The sequence below is a fragment of the Phaethon aethereus genome (assembly GCF_964289735.1).
Source record: "Phaethon aethereus genome assembly, chromosome: 4".
Lineage (NCBI taxonomy): Eukaryota > Metazoa > Chordata > Aves > Phaethontiformes > Phaethontidae > Phaethon > Phaethon aethereus.
The window spans coordinates 58,384,209-58,396,209 of record NC_138578.1 but is presented as its reverse complement, the minus strand read 5'-3'; the positions used below and the strand labels follow the sequence as shown (position 1 = coordinate 58,396,209).

General features: G+C 40.9%; 1 protein-coding gene across 1 annotated transcript in view; it reads left to right on the top strand.

Moving 5' to 3' along the window:
• The window catches only part of LIMCH1 (LIM and calponin homology domains 1), a gene marked incomplete at its 3' end in the record, with an annotated part of 179,280 nt that overhangs the window by 109,691 nt on the left and 57,588 nt on the right, over nt 1-12,001 (top strand). The window contains exons 6-8 of the mRNA XM_081999459.1: nt 2,322-2,432; nt 6,932-7,127; nt 11,456-11,705. Coding sequence (XP_081855585.1) covers nt 2,322-2,432; nt 6,932-7,127; nt 11,456-11,705 — 557 coding nt within the window. The remainder of the gene's footprint in view (nt 1-2,321; nt 2,433-6,931; nt 7,128-11,455; nt 11,706-12,001) is intronic.

The window sequence follows — 12,001 nt, the reverse complement described above, 5'->3', positions numbered from 1 at the left end:
TAATAACTTTGCAAGCCAATAATCATGACTACAGGTAAAAAATAAATAAAAAAACCAAGAACACACACACAAAAAAACCCCCCAAATTATTTCATCCTGTCTTTCCCATCATCATTAGAGTAGTATCTTCTGCATCCAGCACACAGAGTTGTAGGGGAGGAGTTCAGCTTTGGCATTTTAGCACCCTTGTGGGCACTGGCTAATTATATTTGTACAGATGTATTGTTTTAAAGGTAAAGTCCTCCACAATGTGCTTGTAGGCAATATATACTTTCCACGTGCATGATCCTGCAACCTCGGCTGGCAGCCAGTCAGAATTGCTTGCAAATGTGATGTTATTTGGGGAAGAAAAAAAAAAAGTGGATAAAGAAAGGAAGAAGAAAGTGATCAAATGCTAGAAGAAATAAATAAAAATACCACAACCTTCATCAGAGAACTGAATGGCAAAATGAATTGGACAGTTTCCTGGTTGCTAGGAGTACTATATTTGCAAGTGTTTTCACTTAACTTGAGAACACGTACTGCAAGAATTTTTTACATAAATTTGTTGAGTAGTGCTGGTTGAAGGAAAACAGTTCAGATAGAGTTTTTTTCAAGATAAAAACAATCAGTGTTGGAAAAACCACCTCCTTTCCCTCTGCACAGTAGTGTTAATTTGGATGTAATTTTAAAAATGAGGGGAAAATTTTTGAATGTTATTAAAAACGTTATTTGATTATTTCATGCCATGTATATTATTTACATTATGCCCCACAGTTGTGTTTCTGTTTTTAAACAGGGGATCTGTATGACACATGCTATACTCTTTTCTGGCAGGGCCTCAGCTGGAGTTCTGTGTGTGATTTTGCACATCATACACAAATGAAAGATGGGAATGTTAGAGAAAGTTGATGAGAAAAGGCTAATCAGAATTCTAGCATACGTGACTGAGGAGGAAGCACTGAAGGAATATGGGCGCATCCTTTAGGGAAGAAGAGTCTGACAGAGATGTCTGCCCTCAACAGACAGATTGACAGATGTCAATCCCCTTGGGATTTCTCCTAGTCCTATTTTCTTTAGTTCTCTATATAGTATGAATTATATGGCCCTGTCCCATCAAAATATAAAATACTGTATTTGAGTTTATTTAACTTTTTTGAGACCGTTTATGGCAACTATTATTTATTATTGGTTGCACATCTTTTCCACATCAAAATATTTCCTGTTGTTCTGCAGTTAAATACTTCACAATGTCACAGAATAGGCAGAAATAATGTGCACTGAATGAGAAAAAGCCTTAAGTTCTGAGGGTGATGGTTTGGCATTTTTAACCAGTGCAAAACACTGAACTGAATTGCCTTTGATGATCAGTTTCCAGTCCAAATTACTGCTGCACAGGTACCATTAAAGACATTACTTTAAGTGGAGACATATGTGGGTGCAGAGAAGGACTGTTTGCTTTCTGTGCATGATATAAGTATCAGTGGGTTTGGAGGTGTTCATTTGACCATCCTGAGCGTCTTAATTTCTCCTTTCCTAAAACAGTGCAGCCCTAGCAGTGTCAGATCAGTCTCCTTTGCTACCTAAAGAAGTGAAAGGGTATATAAACATTTGCAAGAGCAATTTTTGACTTTTTATCTGTACTAGTTTTGAAGTGACTTTTGAGTTAGAGAGACATCAAGCCAGAACTTGAATGAAACCACTAACTCTTTCCACTTTAGTCTGATAGAAACAGCTAGAAGCTCATGGCTTTTGATTAGTCTTGGGCTAAGCATTTCTTAAGCTAGCAGAAGCCTGGAAGTAAATGTTCACATGTCATCTGGTTAATTATATTAAGATGATTAGAAATGGAACTACCTTTCCTGTCCTTGAGATAGGCAGGCACACATTTCAGATGTTTTATTTATGCCATTAGTCTTAACAGTTTGAGTTAATGACCACTAGTATTAGTACTCTTTAGGGATTTTTTTTTTCCTATTGGATTTACAAACATGCATATTTATAAGTATCTTCTAGACAGTTTCAAGTATCTTGCCTAGTTCGTCTATTCAGGTTTATTTCTTACTGTTTATTTTCCAGGCAGACATGACAGTTCCATTTTTTGTAAAAATACTAGGAAGATAATGTGTTTAAGTTACGTATTCTGTAGGACTGTTTAAATTTTCATAGTTGCCTGATGTATTTATGTTTAACCACTGACAGACGCTTCCCTTTCAATTCTGATTTATAACAAAATCTTCTGCTGCTGTGCAGTTTAGAATAAACGAGAGATGCTGAAGGGAAGTAAATTTAGCTAAGTGACTGTGTAGATATCTTCAATTAATTCTTATTAACTTCTGCAGGTATTAGTCACCATTTATTGGCTAGGGAAAGCGGCAAACAGCTGCACATCATATAGTGGATCAACCCTGAACCTGAAGGAGTTTGAAGGTTTGCTGGCACAAATGAGAAAGGTATCTTTTTGTTACATTTGGGGAATGGAAATTTAATTTTAATTATTACTGCCATAAATAACCTGACTCTACCAAGCCATGAACACAACTTTCCTTGGCAGCCAGCTTTGTGGCCATATCAATGATGCAGCACGTGATGTCAAACAGGACTTCAGAATTGTCACATGGCTCTGTAATCTTCACTTCGATAGGTTTTGGTTTGAATTATTTTAATTTATGACACACAGTTTCAGCTAGAAGAGCTGAGACTCAAAAGTAATGTGGCAGGACTCACAGGAAGAGAGATTTTTTCTTCTTTAAAACATTCAGTCTTATGGGCAGCTCTTTTGTTTTTAAGTTGCACCATAAAGCATCAAACCAAAGTATATAAATAAAGCTGTAGGGTAGAAGGAGGAGATTATGTTTTATCAAGGGCATACTTATGATGCATCTGTGTTTTGCCAAGCTCTAAATTCTGGCTGAAATCATATTGTGTGGTTTATGATGAGATGAGCTCTGTTGGAAAGGAAAAGTTGTGATTGCTGTACGGTGGTTTGGGGACTTTTGGTTGAGCACTCCAGCATGCCCTGAACCCCAATGTGAGACACTTAGCCTCAGTAGTGGTTAGCGTTGATATCCAAGCATGCATTTATTGGGGATGGAAGGGGCAAGGAGCAGGCATGTAAGAAGATGGCAGCATCTGGTGCTAGCATTGCATGTGTTGGACATACTGCTCATGAAAGACCATGCAGATATGTTTTCCAGCCCACAGAGAGCTTCGTGCCTGCTACTGCCTCCCCATCCTATGTAACGGCCAAGTAACCACAGGCAGTAGGGTTTGGGGATCATGGGAGACTCTTTGCTCTTTACTGTCCTTGAGTTCTCTGCTACTGCATCTGCCCCAGGTGCAGCTCTTCATTCTGGGTTCTCAGAGGGCCAGCACCAGATTGTCACTGGAGAGGAAGAAACACTTGGCTGACTGATGGCAGCTCCTACACCCTAGTGTGACCGGAGAGCCTTAACTAGATGGGTAAAATCCCTGTTTGTAAGCCCAGTTCCTGTGAACAAGCAGGTAGAAATGGAGAGGAAAAGAGAACACCCTGCTTCTCTGTAGAAGTTTATTTTGGTCTTCGTTTGAAGTGACCTATGCTAATTTCTCGGGACTTTGCCACTCTTTACTGATATGACTGAGACAAAGCAATAAAGAAATGAAGTTAATACTTGAGTTGTTTCCAAACAAAAGATGCAGGGAAGGAGCAGTCCCCGCTCTAAGGAGTCTGAAAGGTGAAACAGAGACAGATAAGGGAGCTAATGCAGGAAAAATTGCCAAAGTGTGGGTTGTTATAATGTTAGTGCCGCTTGGTATCGTGGTTTATTTTGTAATGCTTAATCTTGAAGCGTAAGGCTCCTCTTTTCCCAGGTGATGTTTACCTATCAAACTAAACATTACAGCATTTTGGAGGTCCCATCTTGAGCCCTTTTGTGGGATGAAGTAGGCTGAGGCTGAAAGGCAGCATTCTGTGGGGAGCCAATGATTGTGGAGTGCCTGGCTGGGCAGTGCGGACTGCTGCAAGTCAAGGGCAAAAGCAAGAGGCTGGGACTTGATTTATTGCAGATGTTGGAGCTGGGAGAAAAGTAGAGATCTCATAAAAGCTGAAAGCTATGTATTCCTTTAATGTAAGAACAGAGCACTTTGCTGTCCTGAAAAGTCTTGTTTAGGTGGTACTATTACGAGGGCCGCTGGTGACTTATTTCAAGGTCACCTCCCTACTCCTGTACCCCTGCAGTATTTCCCATTGGCAGTTGTGGGCTTTTCTGTTACTGAATTTGAAGAGGATTTGGTTGTAAAATAGAACATGTTAATCATGCTGTGCAACACTCTGATGTTCTTTATAGCTGAGCTTGAGTGATGAAAAGACACTTTATCACATTCTCTACTGGTATTTTTTTTCCACAGAATTTAATAATTAAATCGACCACAAATTCAGTCTGCTTTAGTTTTTCTGTTATAAATCCTCTCTGTCCTCCTTTTTTTAATAAGCAAATCAAAAGACGTCTTGGATGTAAGATGTCTCGGACTCATCTTTTTCCTACTTCCCATACTGAAAGGGCTATTCATTTCTAATTTTATTCATGCTACTCTGTTTTTAATTTCATTAACTGTTTGGATACACATTCTTCTTTACTTTAAATGGGAAATTCTTAATGACAAAATGTCCATGGCTTTTTGATTATATTTAGTGGGTGGAACTTCCTGGAGAAACACATCTTACATTTGGCAATCGCACTTTTACTACCACTCAGTGACATACTGTGTTTTTAATTAGATAATATGACAGACTAATGTGCTGTTGTGTGTCGTGTTACGGTGTTATCAGTCCCGCAGATAACCACTTTCTTTTTCCCATTGATAACATTTGGGAGATGACGTTTGCTCAGAGCAGGACAAATACCCGTCTGTGAGACAGCGTTGGGCTGGGAGAGTAGCTTTGCCAAGGGGAAGGCTGTAAAGAACATGTTTACAGAAGTCTAGGATCCCATCCTGGTGCCTGCCTCCTAATTCCTGGTGAGCGGCATGCAAAATTAACATCAACAGGCCTTTGAAAATAGGGTCTGCAGAACTCATTAGTTCACATTTGGACTGTTTTCAAACACTGAGATAGTGAATGCGGGATGGGGCTTTTTGCCTGAGTTTAAGTCCCTGTAGCTAGCTGCTGAGAAGTTCTGTGTCATTCAAATACAGTAATTTAGGAAAATGGAACTGTGCCTGAGGACTGAGAATAGCTGATTGGTATGAAGGGATGAGGGGATTTAGGGAATTTGGATTTTTAAAAACATTTTTTGGATTGTGTCACAAACGGGATTTTGGTAGGATTTTTAGATTTGTTCTTGGATGTGTGTAACCCATGCAGATTTCAGGGAGACGTCGTCTTGTGTTTCTATCAGTATTTTAGTTCACTAAGCAGGACAGGGGAAGGAAATTACATAGGATCCAATTACTACTTTGTTAGATGAATTTTATTTGTTTGTAGAAAATACTTTCACTTCAATTTGCAGTGAGGTTACTTATTGACATTGCCACAGTTTAGCTTGGCCTTAGGGGACCTTTGCCACTGCCCTTAGTGTGGTATTTTGGCAGCATAATAGTGAGTGGCACTAATTAAGCCTTCTTCCTGAAAAGTCTGCAGGATGTTGGGTCTGATCTCCCCGTCTCGCTTTAAGCCTTCCTCTTTTCCAGTGCGGCAGCTTTGCTGTGCTCTTGCAGGGCTCTCCTCCCTCCATCACTTCCACAGCAAACCCACTTTCTTGTGGAGGTGGCCCACCATAGCGTACTGTGATGTTCTTGATTGATCTTCTCATTGACGATAGCAGTAACGGGTAAAACCTTAGCAGCCAAGGATAGTGAGAGCTGTGCTCAACGTAGCCATTGTGCTCCAGCTAGTGGTAAGCAGGGGGTGCTTCTTAATTAGGAATTAATATTCAAATGCTTCTGGGGGGAGAAAAAAAGGAAAAAGAAAAAAAAATCACATTCCAACCACTTTGGGTCACAAAATGTCAATCTGATAATGGCACCCACATCTCTGACTTTACTTACTTTTGGGGGAGAAAAAAACAGATTTATCTTTGCATAAAAGTAGTTATTTTTGTTTTTTCTCAGCCTGTGTGATTGTAATTAATGTTAAGACGCTCTCTAAAACAAGGGATTTATTATAATGCAAGGATGAGGATGGCTTCTATTGACCTTTTCCTCTGCTGGAGTTTCAGTGTTTTAGTATGTGCTGCTTGCACTGGAAAGAATTTATAATCACAGGGCTGTCAAAGACAACCATTGTTCTCCCTGCTCTGAACATGTGGGTCAGCTACAAGTGCTTTCATATCCCCCAGAGCCAGGAGCTGGCAAAGAGTAAAGAGCACAACTGAATTCTTCTGAGGCATCAGGAAAAGCATTTTGCATATTTTTCATTGCTGATTGCTTCAGAAAGACATCTCTCTTTCATAACAGGAATTTCTCTTCAAGGTAGAGGGAGGCTAGGGCACACTGCTTCATTATTTTGCCGAGCTGAAGCAGCAACAACAAATGCTGTCTGCTGGTGTCCCGGCCAGATACAATAGATGGGCAAGGGGAGGGGGGGAATCTTTTGGAAAGCAACAGACTTAAACCTGATGCAGGCACAATGTTAAAATTGTAGTGCCTTTGTGCTATGGACTATGGACGACAAGTCAAGTTTCAGGTTACTTTCACTTTTGATCAGTTTATTAACTTGCCTCTTGCAACTTTTTCTCAGCTCATCGTACTAATCTAATGAGGAGGGTTTCCTCTTAATTGGCATAAAATCAGGGTTTATCGCAAGCTTGCACTTTTGTTGTGAAGGGGAGAAGGGGTAGAAAACAAGGAAACCCTTTTTTGGGGAGGAGGTTTTTAGTATTTGGGAAGATGCTTTGTTGTCTGATGTGTAATGGATCTCATGGATATGTGAGTGGCTTCTTTATGAAGAGGTACCTGCTGTACTTCCATGTAGGAAACAGAGGATATTGAGAGCCCGAAGCGCAGCATTCGTGACAGCGGCTATATAGACTGCTGGGACTCCGAACGCAGCGATTCCCTCTCCCCGCCTCGCCACGGCAGAGATGATTCCTTTGACAGTCTGGACTCCTTTGGCTCCCGCTCACAGCAGACACCGTCTCCAGATGTAGTGCTCAGAGGGAGCAGTGATGGTAAGTACCAGTCACAGTGCAGCACATGCATAACGTTGTGACATATAAGTAACATTTATGGAGCAAATGTGACATTTGGAAGCTGGACACAGCCTCTGAATTGTGCTAATCTGGTGGGAGAACTTCTCTGTGAATGCAGATTTGTGCTCCCTGAGGTTTAAATGACTTTGCCAACAACTTGAAGTCTGTCTCAGTTAGGGTAGCGGAGTGTTGGAAAATGAGTTACAGCGTTCCAGTGTAATTTTATGATGGGGAGAGTGCTTTTCTCGGTTACAGTGTAAGAAGATGTTATGCAGACTCATTACAAATTAGGCTGGAGCAAGAAATAAAAGTGCAGGAACAAGGGAAATACTGAAGTGAATAAAACGCTGCCTAAGTAAACCCTGGGCAGAAAAATGACATAGAAATATCTTGGAAATGTCTGATACTTGACAGAGTTTTGAAGTCTGATGTATAACATTTTAGCAAATGTCATATTTGTTCTTATGATATTTAGAAAATGGGGTAAATAGCTCCTGGTATAAGAGCTGTGGCCACCTTTGTACACCTTTGAGTGAGGACATGCAGCTCTAGGCTTACAGAAGGGGTGCTGCTTCTCTGCCTGCCTTGTCTGATTCCCAGAGGCTTGTAAACACAAGGATGGATGAGGAAGGGTTTGCTAGGGGTAGATGTGGAGCATGCACTTAAGTTACCTGTTGTGTGCAGGGTTTGGGTTCAGAACAAAAGGATGCTCGACTGAGGCTCCTTCTCCATGGTTACATTCCTGATGAATGGATGAATCAGTCAAACTTCATCATCAGATGAAATTATGTTCCACACATGAATCACTTCTCCTTAGTAATGTTATTTATTTAATAAAAAAAGGAAGGGCAGAAGACTTTTTGGTAGGAACCAGATGTTCATACTGCTTTTGGCAGTGTGAGAGAAAGTGGTGCTAATCATAACTGGACACATGAGAGATTTCATGAGGTGATAGGGAACTCCTTAAAACTAAAAAGCTGGCAGGGAGAGCTGGTATCAGAGCTGAATTATGAAAGAGAGCTCTGGGGAAAGCAGGGCTAAGATCTGCTCTGCTGTTTTGAGTGGCCTCTGTGGTATTGGGGCTGTTGCTGGTTGACCATCCAGAACCAGCTACTAGGGTTGATTCCCTGAAACAGCCTCATGCCCCCTCAGACACCAAACAGAGCACAGTTTCCACATTACAAAACATTTTTCTGCCTTTCCAAATGACACAAAAGTGTGGTGGTGGCACACCTCACATGTCCTGAACAAGTGTTGCTCCGTCCTGGGTGCTGAAGGAGGGTCCGGTGTCCCTACCGAATTGGAGCTGGTGGGCAGCCAGGTACACATGTCCTGTAGCTGCTTCCTATCAACTTATCCTGAATAATCAGAATTTGCTTGCTTACCTGTCACAGCTAAGACATACTGTCTTGTCACATTCTTGAGTCCCTAACAAAGACAAAATAAGATGCAAGCATACAAATTTTGTTCTTAAAAAATAGTTTTTAATCCTATCCAGACCCAAGGTGCCTGCAGATGCTGTGTGCATATGTATGACTTGTCCAGCTGGACCTTTCTAATATGTCCCACTTTCCCAGCATGCTGGTGCCGTAACTTCACAGCTCTCTTCTCCAAGAGTTGCAGGTGAGGTGTAGCTTGGCTGACCTCTCTTTTTGTCTGACCTCTTCCAGTGGCCCCAGCAGGCCAGTGTTTCACTCAGCTGCACATAGTTTTAGAAATACTGGATCTGCAAAGCTTTATGGAAAAAAGGGTTCTGCTTGCATTGCTTCTTTCTCCATTCACATAGGAGCTTTATAAGCCAAATAATATAATAGCGAAATGAAACTATGATTCTTTCCACTACTAGAAAAAAAAATGAATGGAGATCATTTAAGTGATTCTAAGGTGATGATCAGTTTGGGTGGAAGCATTAAGTAATACCACCTTCAAGGATGCCATCTGTGATCAGCCCTACTGTTCAGGAGCTGCTCTGGTGTCCTATGCGGACCCTGTCCCTTGGCAAAATGCAAACAAAACCAGTAATAGAGCAGAACAGTTTGTTTAAAACACAGTAGAACTGCAGACTGACCTTCCCATAGACTCACTAAAATACTTGGGAACGAATAAAATCCTCTGCTTGACCCACAGTTGTGCATGGATACTTGTACAAAGGATCTGTGTGTATCCTTGGTGTATAACTGCTTGTTATGAGTTGTGGAAACTGGCTGCTGCTGCTTCTACTTGGAAATGTAGAACAACACAGTTAAGGTTATAAATGTAGAGCACAGCTGCATGTTCCATTCAGTGCTTTGGCTTCATGTGCTTTTTTGCAAATTTGAGCTGAAAATAATTTCACAAGTAAAATATGAATAATTAAAAGAGCTGTTTGTCTTTGAAGTACTCACCTTGGGGATGCTGGTAGGCACATCAGTAATGAGGGAGAGGAATCTGGTCTAGTTCCTCTGCTACTGTGATTATCTATTCCAGCATTTCTGTCTGCTGGTTCAAGACTGGTTTTCATGTGATACAAAAATAAACACCAGAACAAAGGCCAGAGCAAACAGAATAGCAAATAACAGTAAGGGATCTTTTCATTTTCTTTTAGCTCCTCTGTGGCCCTGCTCAGTCTAGTGATATTACAGCTCTTCAAACCTCAGCTGTCCTCAGGCACCCATGATTCTGTGGTTGTGTCTCCACTTTTTGTTTAGACACAGACTCAGGTTACCAGTCATGGTGCTAGTTATCCAAATTGTTTGAGCAAGAGGTTACTGGCAAAAAGTGCATTATGATTTTTGTCTAACTAGCTCATTTCCATTGTGTCTTGTCTCTTCTTACTGTTCCCTTTCACTCTTCATCTCTCTTCAAGCAAACATTGAATAACTCAATTTGCTGCAAAAGCTCTTTGCAAATAACATTCCTAGCATATTTAGACGTCTTTTCTATCCCCCACTTTGAATATAGCTTTATACATAAGCTACTTGTGATTTTTATGACTTCATTGTTTTCAGTTGTTCATTAGGTAGCTCGGTGAATTAGCTCATACACTAGCATGGTGAATTAGCAAGAGGACACAACCTGGTGGCTTCCCCTCATCCCAAAGAGGACAACAGCTATTGCACATGCAAGTGTTGCAAAGGGACCAAGGGCCAGAGAGATCCAGCGCTCCAAAGCTGAGAGAGGGTTTCAATGCCAGTGGGAGAAGTGGCTGTGTATGCTCCATTTCACCCTTCAAACCAGGGCCTGTGGTGATGTTACACTGCTGGGAGAACTATTTATATAGCTTCTTTGCAAATTACTTAAACAGGCTCATGATGGTGCAGGGAATCTAGTGAATGTCTATGAAGTGGCTTCCAAAATGACAATGAGAGCAGTTCCACTGCAAATGCTCTTTAAGGTATTTGTCCTACCATTTGGGAGTTTTGTTTTCAAGTTGCAAAAAGTCCTGCCTAAGTTTCTGTGAATGTTTGTTTTTAAATGGGTTGTAAATACCAGGAAGCTTAGTTCATTTGAACAAATTATAGTAGTCACTCACCTCTGTTGATCTCTCATCTTAGTCTCTGTAACTCTTGATTTTTCTCTCTCACCTTATTTCTTTTCTTTCCCAATAAGTACTCTTCAGTCTTTGCTGTACTGATCTAACCTCTAAATCCTGAGATCCCTTCCCTCTCTCCTTGCCCTTTTCCATCTAAGGATTGAGTCTCTCACTTGTGTTTTGCAGTGTGCTAGACTGACCAGGCAACCGTTGAGTCTGGAGAGAGACCATCTGAGTCTTCTGGTTTATAGGAGCTGATGCTTATTAGATTTTGATCAAAGCTGAAGCTGTATGAATTCAAAGTGCTGTTAATACATGTCTGTAGAAACATCCACAGATCCCTGCCATTTTGTAAATACACAGCATGCAGCCCTTTTTTGCTTGAGCTTGTGCTATGCACATGTAAGTTTAGGTTCAAGAGCGTGGATCAGGTCAAACATACCCGTATGTACAACTAGGAGTCATTTGGGCATAAGTCAGGTAAGGTTCCGTAGCTGTCCTGTGTGATTGACAAGTCTGGCTTAATCTGATCCTGAGTTTTCTGATGTGACCTATGGCTGAAGATGAGGTTTTCAGGGGTAGAAAATAAGGGTTGATGGAAAAAAACGTTTACTGTCTGTGTAGATATTATGGGCTACTATCTTCAGTGATTGATTTTAAAATATAAATACAGGTAAAAATGGCTTCATTTTTTGGTGCTTACATGCTGAATGTCTTTTTTGGTGGTATCTTCTCTGAGTTAAACTTTAAAAAAAAAAAAAGTGAAGAGAGGGACTTTTTTCTCCTTCCTCACTAGGGAGAGGAAGTGACTCAGAAACTGACCTGCCACATAGAAAGATGCCAGATGTGAAAAAAGATGATATGTTGGCGAGGAGGACCTCACATGGTGAACCTAAATCAGCTGTGCCTTTTAACCAGTACCTCCCGAACAAGAGTAATCAGACTTTCTATGTACCCGCTCCACTTCGGAAAAAGAAAGCTGAACGAGAAGAGTACCGAAAGAGCTGGAGCACAGCGACTTCACCGCTAGGAGACAGACCTTTCAGGTAAGACTGGCTTGTCCAACTTCTCCCTTCCTCGGTGGTGAAGCGTTAACATGTGCCTGATTTTCATTCTTTTCATAAGATGCATGAAGTGCCTTCTGCTGTAATAAATATCTTGCAGAGATAGTACTGATAAATTGTTTGTAGCAACTGGTGAAGGTGGTAGAAGAGCAATGAGTAGAAAATAATTTTCTTGATGTCATTATTGTTTACCTTACAATACAACATATAGCTTGTGTTTGACCAGATGTTTGTTAAGATAAATACCATGGATGTTACTCAAACCCAAGACTGGACAA